At 41.6% G+C, this 25149-nt stretch overlaps 1 protein-coding gene across 3 annotated transcripts; it reads right to left on the reverse strand.

Moving 5' to 3' along the window:
- On the reverse strand, positions 1 to 10492 carry HENMT1 (HEN methyltransferase 1). Of its 3 annotated transcripts, XM_036866973.1 has the most exons (9): positions 10388 to 10492; positions 10012 to 10084; positions 9343 to 9433; positions 7713 to 7841; positions 5862 to 5974; positions 3961 to 4095; positions 1806 to 1985; positions 1069 to 1243; positions 1 to 543 (listed from the first exon to the last, which is right to left on the reverse strand). In XM_036866973.1, the coding sequence occupies exons 3-9, from the start codon at positions 9361 to 9363 to the stop codon at positions 133 to 135; spliced, it is 1164 nt and encodes a 387-aa protein (XP_036722868.1). In that variant the 5' UTR covers positions 9364 to 9433; positions 10012 to 10084; positions 10388 to 10492; the 3' UTR covers positions 1 to 132. The 3 variants fall into 3 exon arrangements, with proteins under 3 accessions (XP_036722868.1, XP_036722876.1, XP_036722884.1); XM_036866981.1 differs by lacking the exon at positions 10012 to 10084; XM_036866989.1 differs by lacking the exon at positions 3961 to 4095 and having other exon boundaries at positions 10012 to 10492.
- Between the last annotated feature and the right edge of the window lie 14657 nt (positions 10493 to 25149).

Raw genomic sequence — 25149 nt, forward strand, 5'->3', positions numbered from 1 at the left:
ATTCAACACACAAGAAAACAAAAGTTAGGTGATTTTTAATTTAAAAGTTACCTGAATTATGGCTGCACAAAGTTTAATTCTAAATGAGCCCCATTACTGCTAAGACCCTGAATGTCAGGAAATAAAGAAGGCTCAGTAGTCACCACAATCATGCAAGTCAACCTTCACTGCAGAACCATCGCAGTTCAGTTCTACTACATCAGCAAGGAACTCTCTCAGCTTCTCTACATTACCACATATGTGCCGCAGCCTGGGACAAGCAATGATTCTCTCTAGGGGTACATAAAACTTATCTCCAATACAGAAGGGTTGGGGAGTCATCTCCATGGCTTTGTCTGCCTCTCTGAGTACTGGAACTGGAAGGTCTGAGATGAATTTTCTTGTTGGGTTGCCAGGGTCTGCGGACTCAGGTTCCAACTCATGCTGTCTCAGACTCACTTGACATCTCCGTTTCATTCTGTGCACCTCTCGGTACACTAGATAAGTCACTACACGTCTACAGTAATTCATTTGCTGTAAACTCGGGTATGAGGTCGTATAAATCTGAAGAGAAAAAAATGCAAAAGACTGGAAATAGAAGAAAATTTTCAAAACCACTAGTAACCTAGTTACCACATAACCTAGTAACTAGTTACCACATTAGAATTAACTGTACATACAGATAAGCATACATACATGACAAACCCTACCCGTTGTGAATGCTACAGTTATAATGGGAGTCCAAAACTATTGACATAGACACTTTTCACCATATTCTTCATCATACATACCTCCCAAAACCAAAAGGGTCTGACAAGCTTGGAGGCTCAATTTCATGTCATTTCCCTAACCAAGCTATAGAGAAACTGCTAATCCTAACAGATTACAAAAGCGGGAGGGTGGTTTGCTGGAGCAAACAGCCTGGAAGTATTTCTAAGACAACAGCAGATCATTCTCTGTAACATGCTTTGAGACACTATGGGGCATGGGATTCTCCTCAAAAAAGGTCACTTACACTTCTCAATAGTAGGGACTCATTTCACCATCCCAATAAATGAACTTGCTCTCAGAGCCACAGAGAATACTCACAACTTCATAAACATGTTCGCCATGGTGCTCCAGAACAGCAGATTCAGTTGCCTTTGCTTTTTTCCGGAAGACCCCTATCTGGGTACAACATCCAACATCCTCAGCTCCTGCTGGTGGTTCTCCCACACCAGTAAACTCCACAGAGTAACTGTAGCGATTGGCCACGTCTAAAGCCCTAAAGTCAAAACAAAGAGAAAAATCATTTTTCTAAACTATTGTTAAACAACCATGTCCAGTAGAATAGAACATGAAACTTACAAGACAAAACAAGCTGCAATTCCTACAACACCACCTAATGCCATATCACGGGGTTTGCTTATTTCTGTTAAGAGCGTTAAGGCAATGACAGTGTCAGTTTCCCAGTAACCACAAGAATATGGAGCAGTATGCAGGGATGGACAAGGAAACCAGAAGGGCTATAATCCCAACTCCTATCTGCGTTTGCAATTATGCCAGAACATGACCATCTGTCATGCTCCTGGGAGATAACTCCTGATACCTTCACGTGAAAGGTACCTGCTGCCCACACACCCTTTCCACACGTGCCTGCCTGTGGGACCTGACAGAGAAAATAATGCCCAAATGTCGTGGTTTCTTAATGATTATATGCAAAGTTGCACTTTGGGAATCAATTTTATTGGAATAAAATAAGAAATAATTGTAGATAATAAGATTTACTTCATAGGGTTTAAAACTCCAGCACAGTCACAAAAAAACAAAAACACTTAAGAACTCACCAGGTCTGAAACTGCATTCTACTCCACTCAAATTTGTGATCTGAATCTCTGAAGGCTGTAGATGGAAACAGGGAATTGAAATCAGAGTTCGGTGTGCTGATGACAATCATGGCTGGAGACATGTACCCAAATACAACTTCAGGAAACTTCGCCAGATCTTCTGAATCAAAATGTTCTATTCTAAAGTGGTAAGTGAGAAAGATATAAGGAAACCTAGCTTCACTTGCAAGTAGTTTCCTAATTGATTTTGCAAAACAACTTCTAAGCATGGACCTCTCAGACCAGATAAGAGAAATATGGTTCAGCATTATTCACAATAGCCAAAAGGTGGCTGTAAACAGATGAACGGATAAGCAAACTGTGACACATACAATGGAATATTCAGCCTTAAAAAGGAAATTCAGACCCGGGCTGCACACGGATGACACTTATCATTGCTCCTTGTCTCTTTAACCAATGCTCTAATGTTCTCCATAAGTAATTTCAAACATTAGGCACCTACTACGTGCCAGGCAACAGGAAATACAAAAGAGAAACACTCTGCTCTAGAGAACACATTACTAAAAACTGGAAATCTGAACACAGTACCAGGTAAACTGACCCCAGAATAAGACCCTTAACTACTATTAAAAGGTCATTAAGAGACATCTTGGTTTCTGAATACCATTTCCCATTAAAAGGAACCAGAAATGGCAGACTGGGAAGGAAAAGTAGACAACCAGCCTGGTACCTCTTGCTACGCCAGAAATAAAGTGCTCAAAAAAGGACAGACATATCACAAGGACACAGGAGTCAGCTTGAAGGGACCCCCACTGACCAATCTTGGGAATATCTGAGCAGCAAAATACAGTAAGTTACAAACCATTAAAAAAAAACAGAAATTCATGAGTTCATACTGATGATAAATAAGTGAGGTGGGAGGGCTCTTGACTAGTAAATACAGAGAAGTGCTGAAATTGCAAAAACCATTTGCCACCATATAATATAGGGAAATTTTGGGGGGAAATACGGATGAGTAACAAGATATGTGTATGGTCTGCAGTCTCCAGACTGCTTATCAGTTGTCAGGGGTGAGGGGGATGAGGGGGAGTAGTAATTGTACAGCTAAGCAACCACACCTTGTCTGGGAAGATCAAAATTAACCTCCCCAAGGACAAACGGATATTGGTGCCTCCAGATGGAATGACCCGAGGATCCAAATAACATCTTCAGTGCTCTACTGTGTTCCAGGAATGCATAGCCTGAGTCTAATCATTAAAAGCCAAAAATGAAAAATATTCTTATTAAAAATAAAGGGAAGGGCTTCTCTGGTGGCGCAGGGGTTAAGAATCCGCCTGCCAATGCAGGGGACACAGGTTCGAGCCCTGGCCCGGGAAGATCCTACATGCCACGGAGCAACTAAGCCCGTGCGCCACAACTACTGAAGCCCGCGCTCCTAGAGCCCGTGCTCCGCAACAAGAGAAGCCACCGTGATGAGAAGCCCGCACACCGCAACGAAGCCCCCACTCGCCGCAACTAGAGAAAGCCCGCGCGCAGCAACAAAGACCCAACGCAGCCAAAAATAAATAAATAAATAAATAAATTTTAAAAGTAAAAAAAATAAAGGGAACTGGGGAATTCCCTGGTGGTCCAGTGGTTAGGACTGAGAGCTTTCACTGGGTTCGATCCAGGGTCGGGGGACCAAGATCCCGCAAGCCTCGAGGCGTGGCCAAAAAAGAAAAGAAAAAAACAGCAACTGGTTATTTAATACTGAATTTATTAGGGGCAAAGGGTAAAACCTACCCTTAAATGGTTCAGAAAAAAAAAAATGTGTGGAGGGAGAGGGAGACAGCAGGAGAGCACATATACACAAGATAAAATAAAGAAAATGTAAAAAAAAAAAAAAAAAAAGAAAGAAAATGTTAATCTGTGAATCAGGATAAAGGATATGGGTGTTCCTGGTACTTTATACATTTTGCATCTTACTTATAAACTTGAAATCATTTCCAAACAAAAAGTTGAAAAAGGCCAGTAAAAAGCTAATCCCAGCTGACAAGCAATTTTATTTACAAATAACTCAGATTATGACAAATATTTAGGACACTAAGTTTACTGAGACTAATTTATTCCGATTTTTCAAATGAATGTATACAGTAAGAATCAGTTTAATACTTACAATTCAATACATGCTACCAAATCAAATCCAAGCAAACGACAGTCTTTCTCCAAAACAGAGCCGTGATACAAGGTAATAACTAAATCCAGCTCTCGAGGATCCAGATGATCCCCCATGCATGGGGACAGCCTAGACCTGCAGAAGCATTATTGCAGAAGGAACATTTGAACACATATAATCTATTTGGAATATCTTACCAGCTACAGAAACTCTGATCCTCTGATAAATTATCTTCTGCCTACATTGGTAAGTCTGACATGGCCTATTTCCATGACTTGCTGTATTAAGCACAAGGTCATAGGTAACTTCCTCTCTCATAGGGCATTTTTTTTAATACATCTTTATTGGAGTATAATTGCTTCACAACGTTGTGTTAGTTTCTGTTGTACAACAAAGTGAATCAGCCATATGCATACATATATCCCCATATCCCCTCCCTCCCTCCCTCCCTATCCCACCCCCCCTGAGCTGATCTCCCTGTGCTATGCGGCTGCTTCCCACTAGCTATCTAGTTTACATTTGGTAGTGTGTATATGTCAATGCACTCTCACTTCGCCCCAGCTTCCCCTTCCTCCCCAGCCCCCCGTATCCTCAGGTCCATTCTCTATGTCTGTGTCTTTATTCCTGCCCTGCCACTAGTTCATCAGTACCATTTTTTTTTTTTTAGATTCCACATATATGTGTTAGCATACAGTATTTGTTTTTCTTTTCTGACTTACTTCACTCTGTATGACAGACTCTAGGTCCATCCACTTCACTACAAATAACTCAATTTCATTTCTTTTTGTGGCTTGAGTAATATTCCATTGCATATATGTGCCACATCTTTTTTATCCATTCATCTGTCGATGGACATTTAGGTTGCTTCCATGTCCTGGCTATTGTAAATAGTGCTGCAATGAACATTGTGGTACATGACTCTTTTTGAATTATCTCATAGGGCATTAAATGGCCAATGAGAACAAGATTTTTAATATTTGATATTCCTCTCATTATTAATACTTTTGGTTCTCTCACCTCACTTTGGATCAGTGATTTTCAATTTTTTGTTCTTTAGAAGAAAAACATTCTTAAAACAATCTGTGGAAGTCATATATGAGTGAGACTCATTCAAACTGAAGGAGGCCTCAGGCTTCTACCCAGGTGCTGTGGCAATTTAAATCCTCTGCTATAAGTTATCTTGGTGTTCAGCATTAGACTTTGCCGTTTGAAATTGAATTTGCAATGCTTTGATTGCTATAATTACTGAATTGAAGCTATACTTTCTACATAGGTAGAAGCAAAACTTCTAGGTATTATTCACAACATACAGGCAAATCACTGTCATGGTAAAGGCATTATTTGGCGAGCCTGGGGCTCTCATAGTGCCTCCCTTTAAACAAGTTATAAAGAACTTGTATAAAAAACACTTCAAAAAAAAAAAAAACAAACAAACACTTCATCTGGGTATAGAGAAGAAACGTTATGAACACCAAGGGTGGGGAAAGTGGCAGGGGGGTGGTGGTGGTGTGATGAATTGGGAGATTGGGATTGACATGTATACACTAATATGTATAAAGTAGACAATAAGAGCCTGCTGTATAAAAAAATAAATTAAATTTTTTTAAAAACCACTTTATCTGGGAATTCCCTGGCGATCCAGTGGTTAGGACTCCGCGCTTTCACTGCCGAGGGCCCAGGTCCAATCCCTGGTCGCAGAACTAAGATCCCACAAGCCGCATGGCCATAAAAAAAATTTTTTTTTAATTTAAAAAAAAAAAACCACTTCATCTAACGATAATTAATAGTGCCACTAGTTTTACAACATCATAAAGCAACTATACTCCAATAAGAATTAATTTTTTTAAAAAGTGCCACTAGTTTTAGACTAATGCATAATTATTTTAGAAACTCAGTATTACCCATTCCATTTAAGTCTCCCTTCATTGATATCCACTCCAACAAGCTCTTCAATGCACTTTTGGTATTTTAATATCACTAGGAGGCAAACATCACCACACCCCAAGTCTGCAACCTGTAGATGAGAAAGAATGTTATTTCAAAGACATTATAGCCAGAAGTCACATATGATCAACCATGTTTTTTTTTTTTCCAGAAGGAGTGGGTATCAAAAGAATTATACAGTATCTTTTTGGTAGAAAAAATAAACAAAAAGGAAATTAACCCGAAACATTGTAAACCCCAGGGGAAAAAAATAAGGCCTGTTAACCTCCCATGACCTACTAGAGTGTTTGGACAATAAACTAACTCAGGTATCAAGGTATATCCTAGGGGCCTGGCACAGGGAGAGCACACTTGACAGGCAAGTGTGCTAAGAGGAATCTGTGCCTCTGAGAACCTTCAACAAGACTTAGAAAAGGATGCTGACCGAACATACCAGGATATAGCTTGATCTTGTTAATCTAATCCCCTTAATACATATTCACACATTCTTAAAGATTTTTATTAAATTTGTTTTCTTCATCACACAACAGTCTTCATTAACCACAGGTGAGTTACCTATATATTTCTGAACCCCACTTTAGGTGAAAAGGGCAAATGAACATAACTCATGACAGACACTTAAAAGTACCCACACCCAAAAAGATGTGCAATCTAAGTTGCACCCATGGTTATTCAGTAATTTTCCTCTTTTGAGGCAGGCACATTTATGGGATGGTGGAAGAAGGGGAACACAGAATTGAAAAATGAAAATCTAGTTTCAGAAAGCAAATCACTGGAAGCAATGAACTGTACTAATTTTTAAACAGTATACCCAATTTTCTTCCAAGCAGGAATTGAGCTGAAACTATATTAAGGATACATGAGCCCCATCACTACCTACAAACTACATAGCGAAAAGAAGTTTGTAGAGTTTAACTTTACAAAACTCATGAGAGAAACCACCATTTTCCTTAAGAAGTCTATCATCCTTTAGCCTGTAACTGACCCTATAGACTTCAGATATTCACTGGGGCTAGCCAGCTCCCTTGGTCCTATGAAATCCAAATACTGACACAGAAGGGAGGTGTTACCCAGACAGAATCCAGTGCCAGCACTGATCATGAACCTTTGCTACAAAGGGAAAGCGAATAAATGCCAAGGGCTCCTTGCCTTTCCCCCACCATTATTATCTAATTAAAAAGAACCACAGTACCCATGTCCACAAGACTAGTCTGCTTGATGTTTGGACTAAATGCTCTAGAAATGTGGAACACATAAAGATCACATCCAATGGTAAAATGTCAAGATTTTCTTCACATCTGAAACTGGCAATGTTGAATTTTACCGGAGCTCTGTGCGCCTGGTAAACAGGTTAAAGGTATCCACCTATGCTTTGTATTTCCAGAAAGGGCTTTCAGAAGGTACCATATTCCCCCCACACTCACAGATGCTGCCTAGTGTTCCCATTCTTTGCCTTGAATGATTACCTTGACTACTTGTCCCAAAATTCTCCTCCCTCCAGGCCCCTGAACATTGGACTGTATTTAGCTAAGGATCCCTCCCAGAAAATAGGCTGGTTTCAGGGTTCACACATTCCACTGTCCAATCATACCACCCTTGTATCCCACTTCCGCTCATCCTCCTCTCTATAAAAGAAAAATCCTTTTTGCCCATTAAGACAGATGCTCTCCCTATGCAACCCTTTCCCTCCTTGCAAAAGTCTTTTTGCATAGTCTCTGCTTACTTGCTAAGTCCTTACTAAGATTTTTTTATTTGACAAAGCATTACATAAGGCATTATTAACAAATGTTTGGAAAGAGAATACCTACCTTCTTGGGTTGATGTTGCTCCACTAAATTTTTAACGAATTGGTAACGCTGTTTGTATAATGGAGGATTAAACTTAATTATCTTCTTGTTGGGGACTTCTTCAACATTACCATCAACCACACTATTGCACTGAAAGTTTACAAACAAAATAAAAGGGGGGGTGGGGGTGGGGGAAGTGTTCTGATCATTCATGACTTCAGGAATTAAATAAGAAGAACGTTTTATGTCCCCCAACCACTTCACAGAACACATAGGCCCTTGAACCATCTCAAGTCCTAAGATCAGGTGGCACTGTGCTTCCTCCACACTTCATTTCATTTAAGCCTCCTCTCATGTCTTTTAAGTGATTATCTGGCTTTAATTCTCCCTATAGCCTAGAGTCGGCTGAAGAGAAAATTACTTATGAATGCACTTAATAAAACAATTGGATGTCTCCTAGCCACATGGGACTTTTAGTGGAGTGAACTGCCAAAGCCTGGGGTCCAGGTTGGCAGGAGGCTAGAAGCTGTATATAACTGACAAAGACTCTCCTTAACCAAACTGAAGTCAGACTGAGCCCTTTTTTTTTTTTTTAATTAATTTTTATTGGAGTATCGTTGCTTTACAGTGTTGTGTTAGTGTCTGCTGTACAGCAAAGTGAATCATGGGCCCTCTGTTGACTACACCTACCTGGACCCTGTCCTATCTTTGGCTGGCCTGGCCCAGTTTTAGCAGGAATCCTGCTAAGTCACCCACACTTGATATGTGCTCAATCTGTATCTGATCAAACACCTCATCCCCCGCCCTCAATGTATGATCAAGCTGGCCCACCTTCAGAAGCCTATCAAGTAGGTTTAGCAAGAACCCCATACCCTTGATGGGGTTCTCCTCTCTTTTCCATCCACTGATTCCCTCACTCTACTCATATGCTATAAATCCCCCCCTCACCGTCTATTGCATGGATTTGGGCCCCACCCCTCTCCCCTACTGCAATGCTCTTATTGCAATAGTCCTAAGCAGTTTTCCTTTTTAATAGTCTTATTTGGAGCCTTTTACAAATGTCAAAATTTCCTTGACATGACCCCAGTAGAAAATAATGTCATGATTAACCCATAACTGCTGTTACTGGTGTTCCTAAATACTAGTCTTATAAAGGAATACAGTCCAAAAGGCACTAGAGCATTGCTGTCCAATAGAAATATGCAAATATGCAACCTTCTCATAGCCTATTTTTAATGTTTTTAAGAAGGTATAATTATATTAACCAATATATCTGAAATATTTCAAGATAAAATCAGAAATGCTTGATCTGTATTTGAATTTCAAAAAAAAAGGTACATTTAAAAAGATTCACATACCCAAGTTACTCCAAACATATTAAATGTTTTCTAATAATGAAATTTTTTAAAACTAATTTTAAAGTCAAGTGAAGTTCCGTTCCTCTGTTCAAGCCACATCTCAAGTATTCAATAACCATGTGTAATATAACCATTTTATATTGTAAAAAGGACTTGAGCATCCGCGAGTTTTGGTGTGCACGGGGCGTCCTAGAACCAATACCCCAGGGATACGAAGGGAGGGCTGTACCTCACAGTACATCGCGGGGATGACTCTTCCGAGTCATACAGCAGGTCACGAAGGGAAGCCTTACCTCTATGTTGTTTTCTGCCATTGTTTTCAAGTTTCGTTGAGACAAAAATGCAGATGTCTCCTTCAATCCCTAGGAATCAGCAACGACTAGGCTGTAAATACAATATATCAGTTTTTGTAGAAGAGAAGCCTGGACTGAATAGCTGCCTAGATCACTGAGAAGGAAGAGAGGGAGCTTTCTTCTTTCTCTTTACATTTAATCCACAGAATTTATCCAGGAAGTTCTGTTTCAGACAATATCAAAGAGGCTCAGGAAGCCTAAGTAACTTTCCGCCACGCCAAACACATGCAATAACACCCATTCTTTCCTTTTACTATTAGTTTAATACAAACTGAGCAATTCTATCAGTTGTGACTCATTAGAGCCCTCAACCTCACTCAAATTGCTTTCAACTACTCTTTCACACATGGTCGAAATGAAATTTAAAGAGAAAAGTGTCCTAAGCAAGTGATAAACTAAAGATGCTCCGGCATATATCCAATTCACTACTGGCCTTGAATTTAAGTTTTAGTTCTCTATTACACATCTGCCTCTATCAACTAGAACTCAGTCTAAAAAGTAGACATGTCAATCTAACTTTTGAGTTATTCTCTAAATCTAACTCCGAAACCCTCCTCAAGCGAGACAGCGTTAAGGCATTTATAGAGCATGGGTCGATGCAACTATTACCTTCGAGTAAGAAGTACCTCCAAATGCACAAGCAAAGCGCGGAGGCGACCAGCAGATACTGCAGAGAAGTGCTCTGCAGAGAAGAGTGGTTCCCTCAGAGCGGCGGCCGCGTCTAACTCCGGGCCCCGCCCTTGACACCTGCGCACGCGCCGCCTCGCCACGTGACGTTACCCGCCCGCCGCCACGCCGGCGCTCTCCGCACCTGCGCCGTCGGCCTGGCCCAGGGGCACCCTACTCCTCCGCCCGAGGCGTCCAGAGCCCAGCCCGGGGACCAGCCCTATTCCTCTAGGCTCCCGGCTCCAAGACGTCGGTTTTGTGTCTCTTAACGACCGCTGTGGCGCATGCCCCAAAGCCATTTCTACGTCTTCATCCTCACCTTGGCGCGGGGACCACGGTCCCTGACACGTCCCTCCTCGCGAGCGGCTGCGACCCGCCCCAGCAGCCCAGGAGCCGCGACTGTTGGATCGAGGCGGCGCCTCGCTCGGCGTGTCCGCGGTCGTGAGCAGGGCCCCCGGCTCCGGCGGCTGTTGGATTCGTGGCTCTCCCCGTGCGCGGCAAAGAGCTGGAAACAGTGCCGGCCAATGGAAGGTGGCAAGAGGAGCGGCCAGGCTGAGCGCGAGCCGCAGAGCGGCTCGTGTCCGAATCAGCCAACGCTCCCATCCCCAGAACAATCCACAAGGGCCTTAAAGTGGACCCTGGTCTGCCTGAAGTTGGGCCAATAACATCTGAACTCAGAAAAACCTTCAGACCTTTCAGGCCGCACTACCACATGCTGGGCACGCAAGTAACTGATCTCTTAGAAAAGTTACTGTATCAGGTCCCCGGTCCCTTGCAGAGATTCAGATTAACACTTCATAAATAAGTTCTTTCTTTGTTGTATGTGAGGGAAGAGTTTAATGAGGAGAGGAGAAGCGAAGCTGCCTTTTTTGGGGGGGGGGGGCGGATTTAGTCCTATTTTAAAAGAATCAATCTGGTTTTACTAATGAATTAATAAGCCATTAACATACCATAAATAATATATTCAGAAATAATATATTTTCAAACACTTAATCCCTACTACATGCAAAGCACAATGCTGTCCCCTTTGGGGTATCACAAAGATATATTGTAAAGTTTTTATTTTTGGTATGTTGAGGTATCTAGTCTCATAGGAAAAAGTTTGTAACTTAAGGGAAGCTTCAGTGTTTGAGAGGTTCCTGTTGGCCCTAGGAAACAAAAGTTTTAACCAAGAGCCTTCCATGAAGGAGCGTATTCCTTATTACAGAATATATAAACAGGACCTTCAAACGTTAGTAAGCTAATTCCACTTCTTTGTATTTTTAAATTAGTTAAATAAGGAGGCCATTAGATGAGGTGGTTCTTGTGCCCTGAAAAGCCTGTATAAGCAAACCAAAGCCAAAGTGTGCAAATGCCTCAGTGTTAAGAAATGGAAACCTAAGGTCAACCAATCATAAGCAAGCAGACTTTCCCAAATAAGGCACCAGCTTAAGCTTGTGAAAGAAAAAACAAAAGGGTGTGGGTAGGGCTTCCCTGGTGGCGCAGTGGTTGAGAATCTGCCTGCCAATGCAGGGGACACGGGTTCGAGCCCTGGTCTGGGAAGATCCCACATGCCGCGGAGCGAGCCCTGGTCTGGGAAGATCCCACATGCCGCGGAGCAACTGGGCCCGTGAGCCACAACTACTGAGCCTGCGCGTCTGGAGCCTGTGTTCTGCAAAAAGAGAGGCCACGACAGTGAGAGGCCCGCGCACCACGATGAAGAGTGGCCCCCGCTCGCCACAACTAGAGAAAGCCCTCGCACAGAAACGAAGACCTAACACTGCCAAAAATAAATAAATAAATAAAAATTTTAAAAAACTAAAAAAATGGTGTGGGTCTTGCTAAGAGAGCTCTCTAAAATGGAGCCTGGAGGCCACTGAAGAAGTATGATTAATGCACATCTCAGCCTGGGTGGAATCTGAACTTAGACCATTTATTGTCTTAACACAGGCAACCAGAACATCTGCCCAATGTTCCAGAAACTCAAGATATTTATTGGACCCTTACCCTAAAATAACTCCTGAAAGAGTATCCCTTAAGGACAAATATTTCCTTTCTTGTGTCCAGTCAATCATAATTCTTGCCAGACGACTTTAACAACTTCGTGTTTGTGTGTGACTCTCTCTTCCCCAAAACACTGGGTTTTACCCGAATCTGTGTTTCTCTTTTTTTTTCTTTCTTTTTTTTTTTTTGGCCACACTGTAGGGGATCTCAGTTCCCCATCGAGGGATTGAACCCAGGCTGTGGCAGTGTAAGCCGGGAATCCGAACCACTAGGCCACCAGGGACCTCCCAAATCTGTGTCTCCTGCGTTGCAATTTCTAAGACCCCAAATAAACTCTTTTCGTATTTGCAACCTTCTGCATTTCTTTGTCAACAAGCTATGGCCGATCAAGTAATTTCCTTGCTTTGCTTTGGTGTCTTCCCTATAAAAGCCTTCCCTGAAAAATAATTTTCAGTAGAGCACTTTTATGGATACTGGATTCTAGTCCTGTTCATTGCCTTTGAGGTTGTGTCATCTACCTACAAATTGGACTGGATCCTGAATTCTTCTAGTTTTCTCCAATATCTGAGTCATCAAGCTAACATTTCCACATTTCTCCCACTCTTCTGACTTGGAATCACTAAGAACAAAAACTGCCCTTTTCTCAAAGCTCTGAAAGCTGAAGCTGGATGACTTGATACAAACTTCAGAGAAATCGCCTCAACAGCTCATGTCCAGACAAATTTTGTGCTTTTTGCTCTGTGAGCCACTCAGAAAGTTCACTGGAACACCTTATGACATCAACCAAAGATAACAGAAAAATCTATCAGATTGCCACTGCCTCTCCTCACTCTGACTGAAGATGCTTCAAGCCTAACATCTAGAAATCTTCTCGATTAACTACTCCCTGGACTCAAAACCTTTGTTTATAGTCTGTTCTAACCATTAACCTTGTTTTTCTTTTGTTTCCATTGTAATGCCTCTTATTAAATACATGACTGCTTGCACCATATAGACCTGACTTCGGGAGTCCACCTGCATCACTGCCTTGAAATGAGATACAACTCTTTAATTCAACTGACCTATTCTCAGGATTAAGAGACTAGTTCAGTGAGTATAGAAGAGTCTACCAACTCAGCTTCTGGGGAAGTTTCAAAGGCAGGAATAAACTCTTGGGGAAGTTTCTAAGTCAGGAATGAAGGGTAGAAGAATATGGCACCCCAAAATATGCCTCTTTGGCATAAGGACTGTTTTGAGCTGATTGTTTAAAGAAACAGCAGACATAGGAGAATCTCTGAAAACATAGTAGAAGTTACCCTTTTGAAATGGAAATTTACGTTTATAAAGTAAAGCTCCATTTGTAAGGGTGTCCCCCTCTCTGTACCTGGCAGAGAAAGATGACTAAATCACATGAAATCTTATCATTGGAGAAAGAAGACATTGATTTGAATGACTTCCCTGGAGGTCCAGTGGTTAAGACTCCATGCTTCCACTGCAAGGGGAGCTGGTTCGATCCCTGGTTGGGGGACTAAGATCCCGCATGCCACGGTGGTGGGGGAGAAGACACTGATTTAAATCTGCAAAACAAATGTTACCCTTTTTACCATGCTTTTTCCTGGTAACTTCCCATAACTGGCCTCTCCCCACCCCCACTCCATCTTTCCTTTGTCTTTACAGAAGACAGTAGGTAAGATGGTAGCTTGGGCTTTCTCAGAGAGTAACTCATTCTTTCTGGGTATAGCCCAGTGTACAGGAGGTATACAGGTTAATAAACTTCTATCTGTTTTTCTCTTGTTAATCCATCTTTTATTACAGGGAATCTCAGCCAAGAACTCAGAAGCGTAAAGGAGAAATTATTTTTCCTCCCGTTTGGTATGATTCTATTTTTACAGGATACCTAGAATAGTCAAATTCATAGAGACAGAAAGTAGAATTGTCACCAGTGGAACAGCAATTTCCTCGGTTCTTGTCCTCTCAAGGGAAAGAATTCAGACAAGAGACATAAAGCAGTTTTAAGTAGCAAAAGTTTTATTAAGCAAAGTGAAAGTACACTCCCAGGAAAGGACGAGAGAAGACTGTCTGGAAACCAGAAGCAGCCCACAATGGGGGTAGAGTTTGTTTCTAAGAGTGGTGGAAAGTCGCTCCCTGTGTCCTGTGTCATTTGACTGACAAGTTGATTGACAGCTTTAGGTTATACAACTTTTCTCCTTGTGTGCAGGTGCTTACCCTTAAGCACCCAAGTGAAACTCATGGCGGGGGGCGTTGGGGGGCAAAAATCGCAATGCTAATTTATTACAAATAAGGCATAATGAACCCGGGTTACTTTGAGTCATGTTTTAGGTCTTGGTGCTCCTGTGCCAACCTATGCTGGCAGATTTTATCTAGCTTGGTCCTAATAAGGCTGGAAACCTAGCAGTCCTTGACCATAGAAGGGAGGATCTCTGGGCATGTTCTGATCACCAGTGTCCAGGTCGGGGAGGGAAAGATGACCCCGTCCAGGACGGGGTGGGGACGTGCTCACGTCTGACTAGCTACCTAAAAGAATGGTAGTTGCCAGGGGCTGGAGGAGGGAATTGGGAGTTGCTATTTAATGGGAACAGAGTTTCGGTTTGGGATGAGGAAAAGTTCTATAGATGGATGATGGGGATGGTTGCACAACAATGTGGGGTGTTTTGTTTTTCTTTTCGGTTTTTAAATTTATTTATTTATTTATTTATTTTTGGCTGTGTTGGGTCTTCGTTGCTGCATGTGGGCTTTCTCTAGTTGCGGCGAGCGGGGGCTACTCTTTGTTGCAGTGCACGGGCTTCTCATGGTGGTGGCTTCTCTTGTTGTGGAGCACGGGCTCTAGGCGCGTGGGCTTCAGTAGTTGTGGCACGTGGGCTCAGTAGTTGTGGCTCACGGGCTCTAGAGCGCAGGCTCAGTAGTTGTGGCGCACGGGCTTAGTTGCTCCGCGGCATGTGGGATCTTCCCGGACCAGGGCTCAAACCCGTGTCTCCTGCATTGGCAGGCGGATTCTTAACCACTGAGTCACCAGGGAAGTCCCACAACAATGTTAATGTACTTAATGCCACTGAACTATACACTTAAAAATGATAAGTTTCATGTGTATTTTACCTCAATTTTAAAGTATTTTAAGAAAAAAAGAATTTAAGTTAATAAATGGTCTGTATAGGATTCCTGGATTTAGAGGTGTTGCTTTGCCTACTGGTTAGCTCATTTATACAATTGAATTCTCATGTCCGGCTTCAGCTCCCTCTCCACATTTGCCTATTTCATCATTCTCTTGGTCTCCTACTCTCTCAGAGCCTGAACATCATACTTGGCTCTAGCCATTTCCACCCTTCCCACATTTGGACAATCACCAAACCTTGACCTCTTCAAGCTGTCAGTTGCATCTGTTCCTTCCCACAGCCAATATTGTAGCTTACCCTTTGTCATCTCATTTTCTCATCATACCTAATCTTACCTTCCTCCACTAGATTCTAAGTACCACTGAGACACAGGCCACGTTATACCTTTTTAGAATGAGTTTTAAGTCAAATAGACCTTAAATCCTAATTTGACTATTACTTTCTAAACTTTGGAAATTTACTTACCCTCTCTGTCAATTTTTTCAGTTGAACAATGAAAAATAAATAAGATTACCTATTCAATAAGTATATATTGTGTACCTATTGTGCACCAAGCACTGGTTTGAATGAAAAAGACAGTTAAAGGTCCTCTCTATGGCTCTTCTTTTTTAAAATTTTTATTTATTTATTTATTTTTTGGCTGCCTTGGGTCTTCGTTGCTGCGCGTGGGCTTTCTCTATGTTCGGTGAGCAGGGGCTACTTTTCCTTGCGATACACAGGCTTCTCATTGCAGTGGCTCCTCTTGTTGCAGAGCACGGTACAGGCTCTAGGTGCGGGGGCTTCAGTAGTTGCGGCACGTGGGCCATAGAGTGCAGGCTCAGTAGTCATGGCGCACGGGCTTAGCTGCTCTGCGGCATGTGGGATCTTCCTGGACCAGGGATCAAACCCATGTTCCCTGCATTGGCAGGCGGATTCTTAGCCACTGCGCCACCAGAGAAGTCCCTTTTATGGCTCTTCTATTCCAGCAGGTATAGATGTCTGACATGAAATAAATGACCAAAAGTTATCCTGGATGCCAGTTTGAGCCTGATGCTCAAAACGGGCTGAAATATTTGAAGGTTCTGAAAGAAGGTGATTGTATTTCGCATGTAAAAGGAATGTAAACAGTTTGTGGCCAGGAGGAAGATTGTGACAGATTAAGGTGTACAAAATTCTTTGACAAGCCTATTGAGAAGTGAGGTCTATTGTCTTTTTGAATCTGGCTGGGTTTTGTGATTTCGACAATGAATGGAATACTGAAGTGTCAGTTTCAGGCCCAGGTGTTAAGAAACTGGCAACTTCTACTTCCTGTCTCTTGGAATCCAGATGCCATGCTGTGAGGATGAACATTCCTACTCCCTTGCATGGGGCCGTGCAATAAAACTCCGTACTTTCCTTCAGCACAACCTGGTGTTAGTAGGTTGGCTTTGCTGCACTGAGGGCGAACATTTTTAGAATAAGGACGAGCCATGAGTACCACCATATACTGAGTCCTGTGAGTGCTCCTAGTGAGATACCCAACCTGAGGGGAACCTTGGGGACCCCTAACATACTGCCTAAAACAACTTCTTTCCTTTGTGTCTCTTTGGAATGCACTCTTGCCCTGGGAGTCTGTTGACAGTTTCCAGGACACGAGGAGATAAAATGCCAGTGTTTCTTTAAAAGGAAAAAGACATATAGGTCATGAGTGCAGAGAATTCTTATTTACTCACCAATCCCAGAACTGTTCTGGGTATCATTCAGACAGCCAGAATTCTATTTGTGTGGGAATCCCTAAGCACCACCTGCACCCCTCATAGGTCTATGAGAACATTTGGTGGTGACAGGATTGATGACGTATCTTACAGTGGGGTGCCCATCCCAGGTCAACGGGAATATATTAAGCTAAATGAGGGAAAGTAAAACATTCCAACATAGGTGAAAGGTATGTCAGTCTTTTGATATCATTGAGGTGGCCACCCAATTCTTTGAGGAATTAAAAGCAACTCTCCTTGTTTTACAAAGCTAGTCTTTATAGGACCAGAGGTGTAGTTCCAGAAATAATCCAAAACCCACCAATCTTTTTACCACTCCCCAGACCTCCCATATTAAGAGGCTTGTTACTTATATTTGTGTTCTGCAGGAACTAAGGTCCCCATGCAGGTGGAGGACGGTAACTGCAGGCTGAGACCCCAGACTGATCAGAACCTAAGGAATGATATCATTTCCCAGGCTGTTACCCAAAAACTGCGTTTGCCTCTTGGTGGTTGTCGAGCCAAAAGACACAATGAAGCCAAAGATCGGGAGAAGGAGGGACTTATTATTACTTGGAGAACACTGGGGACATTTCCCAAAGCCGTGTCTCTCCAAACAGCAAAGTTGGGGAAGTTTTAAGCTAAGGGCGCATGCATATTCATGAAGGGGCTTGAGCAGAGGAGAATTCAACATAGAATTGGGGCAAAGGTCAGCAGAGTCCAAACTTTAGTTGATTAAATTCAGGAAGGTCAACACCATCATTCTGTCCTCCACCTGGGTGGGGGCCTTAGTTCCTGCAGAACTCAAAGACTGTATCAGATTGTAATGTATATCCTTGAGGAGGAACTAGGACTCTGTTTTACCTTGAACTATTATTTCTTGACTGTTTTCCCTTTGTTCCTGCATTCCCTCACTTCCCTTAAGGTCATTAATTACTGAGAACTGTTCAAGGGCAAGCATTGTGGCCAGACTTAGATCCAAAAATGGCTTAGGCCAAAAATGGCTTCTTTTATGTTAAGAAAGCCATGCCTGGTTCTCTTTCTCCAGGGACCCCCCCCCCCCCACTCTACATGCTTATATATATGGTCTGTGTCCAGGGTTCTTGGCTCACAGTTCACAAAACACTTAGAATTTCCTGAGCAATGGGAGCATCTTTTGTCATAATGAGACAGGAGGGAAGGGGGCAGGGCACAACCTTTAAAAGAATGACTTATCCTTTGAGGATATGACAAAAACCGTTTAGAACCAATTAGGCCCAAAATGGCAGAAGATTTGACTTCCAGTAGACCTTGAGCCTCATTATACTGTGCAGTGTAATTGATTAGCTACATGACACACCCACAAGCCCCATGACAGTTCCAAGGCTGACCATAAAAGGCCAAAAAGTGGGCAGTGGCCCAATTCCTGGAACTGCCCCCCTTCTCCAAAAGAGTTGGAATAATCCTCCCACTTGTTAGCCTATGAAATTACCTGGCCCATAAAAACAAACCACCCCCATATTTCAGGCAAGTCTCAAGCCTTTTGAGATGGACCTCATTCTGTTGCAGGAAGGGGGACACCTTCCAGGGCCCTAGAGTGGGCTCTTGTCTAACAATCAGAAATGAATTATCCAGATAGCCTCATCCACCAGAGGGCAGACAGCAGAAGCAAGAAGAACTACAATTCTGCAGCCTGGGGAAGGAAAACCACATTCACAGAAAGACAGACAAAATGAAAAGGCAGAGGACTTTGTAGCAGATGAAGGAACAAGATAAAACCCCAGAAAAACAACTAAATGAAGTGGAGATAGGTAACCTTCCAGAAAAAGAATTCAGAATAATTATAGTGAAGATCATCCAGGACCTCAAAAGAAAATGGTGGCAAAGATCGAGAAGATGCAAGAAATGATTAACAAAGACTTAGAGGAATTAAAGAACAAACAAACAGAGATGAACAATACAATGACTGAAATGAAAAATACACTAGAAGGAATCAACAGCAGAATAACTGAGGCAGAAGGACGGATAAGTGACCTGGAAGACAGAATGGTGGAATTCACTGCCGTGGAACAGAATAAAGAAAAAAGAATGAAAAGAAATGAAGACAGCCTAAGAGACCTCTGGGACAACATTAAACACAACAACATTCGCATTATAGGGGTCCCAGAAGGAGTAGAGAGAGAGAGGGGACCCAAGAAAATATTTGAAGAGATTATAGTCGAAAACTTCCCTAACATGGGAAAGGAAATAGCCACCCAAGTCCAGGAAGTGCAGAGAGTCCCAGGCAGGATACACCCAAAGAGAAACATGCCGAGACACATAGTAATCAAATTGACAAAAATTAAAGACAAATTATTGAATGCAACAAGGGAAAAACGACAAATAACATACAAGGGAACTCCCATAATGTTAACAGTTGATTTCTCAGCAGAAACTCTACAAGCCAGAAGGAGTGGCAGGACATATTTAAAGTGATGAAAGGAAAGAACATACAACCAAGATTACTCTACCTAGTAAGGATCTCTTCAGATTCGACAGAGAAATTAAAACCTTTGCAGACAAGCAAAAGCTAAGAGAATTCAGCACCACCAAACCAGCTCTACAGCAAATGTTAAAGGAACTTCTCTAAGTGGGAAACACAAGAGAAGAAAAGGACCTACAAAAACAAACCCGTAACAATTAAGAAAATGGTATTAAGAACATACATATCAATAATTACCTTAAACATGAATGGATTAAATGCTCCAACCAAAGACACAGGCTCGCTGAATGGATACAAAAACAAGACCCATATATATGCTGTCTACAAGAGACCCACTTCAGACCTAGGGACACATACAGACTGAAAGTGAGGGGATGGAAAAAGATATTCCATGCAAATGGAAATCAAAAGAAAGCTGGAATAGTAATACTCATATCAGATAAAATAGACTTTAAAATAAAGAATGTTACAAGAGACAAGGAAGGACACTATGTAATGATCAAGGGATCAATCTAAGAAGAAGATATAACAATTATAAATATATATGCACCCAACATAGGAGAACCTCAATACATAAGGCAGCTGCTAACAGCTATAAAAGAGGAAATCAAAAGTAACACAATAATAGTGGGGGATTTTAACACCTCATTTACACCAATGGACAGATCATCCAGACAGAAAATTAATAAGGAACACAAGCTTTAAATGACACAATAGACCAGATAGATTTAATTGAAATTTATAGGACATTCCTTCCAAAAACAGCAGATTACACTTTCTTCTTAAGTGCACATGGAATATTCTCCAGGATAGCTCACATCTTGGGTCACAAATCAAGCCTCAGTAAATTTAAGAAAATTGAAATCATATCAAGCATCTTTTCCGACCACACCAGTATGAGATTAGAAATCAATTACTGGGAAAAAAGCGTAAAAAACACAAATACATAGAGAGTAAACAATACGTTACTAAATAACCAAGAGATCACTGAAGAAATCAAAGAGGAAATCAAAAAATACCTACAGACAAATTACAACGAAAACACAATGATCCAAAACCTATGGGATGCAACAAAAGTAGTTCTAAGAGGGAAGTTTATAGCAATACAAGCCTACCTCAAGAAACAAGAAAAATCTCAAATAAACAATCTAACCTTACACCTAAAGGAGCTAGAGAAAGAAGAACAAACGAAACCCAAAGTTAGTAGAAGGAAAGAAATCATAAAGTTCAGAGCAGAAATAAATGAAATAGAAACAAAGAAAACAATAGCAAAGATCAACAAAACTAAAAGCTGGTTCTTTGAGAAGGTAAACAAAATTGATAAACCTTTAGCCAGACTCATCAAGAAAAAGAGGGAGAGGACTCAAATCAATAAAACAGGAAATGAAAAAGGAAAAGTTACAACAGACACCGCAGAAATACAAAGCATCCTAAGAGACTACTACAAGCAACTCTATGCCAATAAAATGGACAACCTGGAAGAAATGGACAAATTCTTAGAAAGATATAACCTTCCAAGACTGAACCAGGAATAAATAGAAAATATGAACAGACCAATCACAAGTAATGAAGTTGAAACTGTGATTAAAAATCTTCCAACAAACAAAATTCCAGGACCAGATGGCTTCACAGGTGAATTCTATCAAACATTTAGAGAAGAGCTAACACCCATCCTTCTCAAACTCTTCCCAAAAATTGCAGAGGAAGGAACACTCCTGAACTCATTCTATGAGGCCACCATCACCCTGATACCAAAACCAGACAAAGATACTACAAAAAAAGAAAATTACAGACCAATACCACTGATGAATATAGATGCAAAAATCCTCAACAAAATACTAGCAAACAGAATCCAACAGCATATTAAAAGGATCATACACCATGATCAAGTGGGATTTATCCCAGGGATGCAAGGATTCTTCAATATATGCAAATCAATCAATGTGATACACCATATTAACAAATTGAAGAATAAAAACCATATGATCATCTCAATAGATGCAGAAAAAGCTTTTGACAAAATTCAACACCCATTTATGATAAAAACTCTCCAGAAAGTGGGCATAGAGAGAACCTACCTCAACGTAATAAAGGCCATATACAACAAACCCACAGCAAACATCATTCTCAATGGTGAAAAACTGAAAGCATTTCCTCTAAGATCAGGAACAAGACAAGGATGTCCATTCTCGCCACTATTATTCAACATAGTTTTGGAAGTCCTAGCCACAGCAATCAGAGAAGAAAAAGAAATAAAAGGAATACAAATTGGAAAAAAAGAAGTAAAACTGTCCCTGTTTGCAGATGACATGATACTATACATAGAGAATCCTAAAGATGCCACCAGAAAACTACAGAGCTAATCAACGAATCCGGTAAAGTTGCGGGATACAAAATTAATGCACAGAAATCTCTTGCATTCCTATACACTAACAACGAAAGACCAGAAAGGGAAATTAAGGAAACAATCCCATTCACCACTGCAACAAAAAGAATAAAATACCTAGGAATAAACCTACCTAAGGAGGTAAAAGACCTGTACTCAGAAAACTATAAGACACTGATGAAAGAAATCAAAGATGATACAAACAGATGGAGAGATATACCATGTTCTTGCATTGGAATAATCAATATTGTGAAAATGACTATACTGCACAAAGAAATCTACAGATTCAGTGCAATCCCTATCAAATTACCAGTGGCATTTTTTACAGAACTAGAACAAAAAATCTTAAAATTTGTGTGGAGACACAGAAGACCCTGAATAGCCAAAGCAGTCTTGAGGGAAAAACACAGAGCTGGAGGAGTCAGACTCCCTGACTTCAGACTATACTACAAAGCTACAGTAATCAAGACAATAAGGTACTGGCACAAAAACAGAAATATAGATCAATGGAACTGGATAGAAAGCCCAGAGATAAACCCATGCACCTATGGTCAACTAATCTATGACAAAGGAGGCAAAGATATACCATGGAGAAAAGACAGTCTCTTCAATAAGTGGTGCTGGGAAAACTGGACAGCTACATGTAAAAGAATGAAACTAGAACACTCCCTAACACCATATACAAAAATAAACTTTAAATGGATTAGAGACCTAAATGTAAGATCGGACACTATTAAACTCTTAGAGGAATACATAGGAAGAACACTCTTTGACATAAATCACAGCAAGATCTTTTTTGACCCACCTCCTAGAGTAATGGAAATAAAAAACAAAAATAAACAAATGGGACCTAATGAAACTTCAAAGCTTTTGCACAGCAAAGGAAACTATAAACAAGACGAAAAGACAACCCTCAGATTGCGAGAAAATATTTGCAAACGAATCAACGGACAAAGGATTAATCTCCAAAATATATAAACAGCTCACACAGCTCAATATTAAAAAAACAAACAACCCAATCCAAAAATGGGCAGAAGACCTAAATAGACATTTCTCCAAAGAAGACATACAGATGGCCAAGAAGCCCATGAAAAGCTGCTCAACATCACTAATTATTAGAGAAATGCAAATCAAAACTATAATGAGGTATCACCTCACACCAGTAGAGTGGGCATCATCAGAAAATCTACAAACAACAAATGCTGGAGAGGGTGTGGAGAAAAGGGGACCCTCTTGCACTGTTGGTGCTGTAAATTGATACAGCCACTATGCAGAACAGTATGGAGGTTCATTAATAAACTAAAAATAGAATTACCATGTGACCCAGCAATCCCACTAGTGGGCATATACCCAGAGAAAACCATAATTCAAAAAGACACATGCAAAAAAAAAAAGACACATGCACCCCAATGTTCATTGCAGCACTATTTATAATAACCAGGTCATGGAAGCAACCTAAATGCCCATCGACAGACAAATGGATAAAGAAGATGTGGTACATATATACAATGGAATATTACTCAGCCATAAAAAGGAAATAAATTGGGTCATTTGTAGAGACGTGGATGGATCTAAAGACTGTCATACAGAGTGAAGTAAGTCAGGAAGAGAAAAACAAATATCGTATATTAACGTGCATATGTGGAACCTAGAAAAAATGGTGCAGATGAACCAGTTTGCAGGGCAGAAATAGAGACACAGATTAGAGAACAAACGTATGGACACCAAAGGGGGAAAGCGGCGGGGGTGGTGGTGTGATGAATTGGGAGATTGGGATTGACATATATACACTAATATGTATAAAATAGATAACTAATAAGAACCTGCTGTATAAAAAAATAAATAAAATAAAATTCAAAAATTCAAAGAAAAAAAAAGAAATTAATTATCCAAGGAGACACACATGATGAAAAAGCAAGAGGCTTTACTGGGAAGGGGCGCCCGGGCGGAGAGCAGGAGGGTAAGGGAATCCAGGAGAACTGTTCTGCCACGTGGCTCACAGTCTCAGGTTTTATGGTAATGGGGTTAGTTTCTGGGTTATCTCTGGCCAGTCATTCTGACTCAGGGTCCTTCCTGGTGGCATGCGCATTGCTCGGCCAAGATGGATTCCAGCAAGAAGGATTCTGGGAGGTTGGTAGGAAATATGGACTGGCGTCTCCTCTCTCCTTTTAACCTTTCCCAAATTCTTCCAATTGGTGGTAGCTTGTTAGTTCCGCATTCCTTACCAGGACCTCCTGTTGTAGGATAACTCATGCAAGTGGTTACTGTCGTGCCTGGCCAGGGCGGGTGGTTTTGGTCAGTGGTTCCCCTAACAACCTTGTCCTTGGAATGTGTATCTCCCAGGACCTCTCGCCTTCCAAGATGGCCCAAACTCTGACTATTGGAGTGTGTATCTCCCTAAATAAACCTGCTTTCCCACTTAGCTCTGGGGCAGAGCCTCTTGCCTGCTCACTTGTATCCATCACAAGCATGCTACATTAATAAATTCACTTCTTACCTATCACTTTGCCTCTCACTGAATTCCTTCTGCACTGAGACATAAAGAACCTGAACTTCAGTAAGTCCTGACACCCCGTGAGTGATTTTAATTAAAAGACAGTGGTTCGAGGGAATTCCCTGGTGGTCAGTGGTTATGAGGCAGGAGATAGATGGGCCCCAGACTGAGCAGCTGGAGTTTGTCCCCTGTGGACAGACTCCAGTGTGAAGACAATAGCAGGAGAGAGAAGCTGAGCCCTGCCCAGGTAAGAGATAAAGAGACCACATATTTCTCATTCTCAAGGTCAAGGAGACCTTCCCAACTACACATGCACAGAAAGGCTCCTTGAAGGTCAAAAAGTGAGGGGGCACCACCCCATAGTAGGTGTTGTCAACCTACCCATAGACCTCTTCGCTAGAATCCATCTTGGCTAAGGGATGTGTCCGCACACGTGGGAGAACCCTGAGATATACCAAATACAGACTCAGAGCCAGGCAAAGCAAGATGATTGGCCAGAGGAAACCTGGAAGAAATGCCCCATATAAGTGATTCAAACTACCACGAGGGCGCAACTCTATCTCTGAGCCCACCCGTGTGAGTCTATTCACACGTACCCTTTTTCCTCCTAATAAACACTTTATTTGTTTCACTACTTTCTGTCTTTTTGTGGGAATTCATTTCTACAAAGCCAACGGGCCAGGGCCTTGACACTGGACACTGGCCCTGGTGGTCTAATGGCTAGAATTCAGCGCTCTCACTGCCACTGCCTGACTCTGGCCATGGAACGGAAATCCTGCTTCAAGATGCTGCCAGCCAAGGCTATTAGAGATCAGTTAGGACTCTCCCTGGTAGGAGAACTAAGATCCCACAAGCCACACAGCGTGACCAAAAACACCAAAAAAACAAAAACAGTGGGTTCGAGTTCCAATCTGAATTTTGGCTGGGTTCAAATC

The sequence above is a fragment of the Balaenoptera musculus genome, chromosome 1, assembly GCF_009873245.2.
Source record: "Balaenoptera musculus isolate JJ_BM4_2016_0621 chromosome 1, mBalMus1.pri.v3, whole genome shotgun sequence".
In the NCBI taxonomy this organism is placed as follows: Eukaryota; Metazoa; Chordata; class Mammalia; order Artiodactyla; family Balaenopteridae; genus Balaenoptera; species Balaenoptera musculus.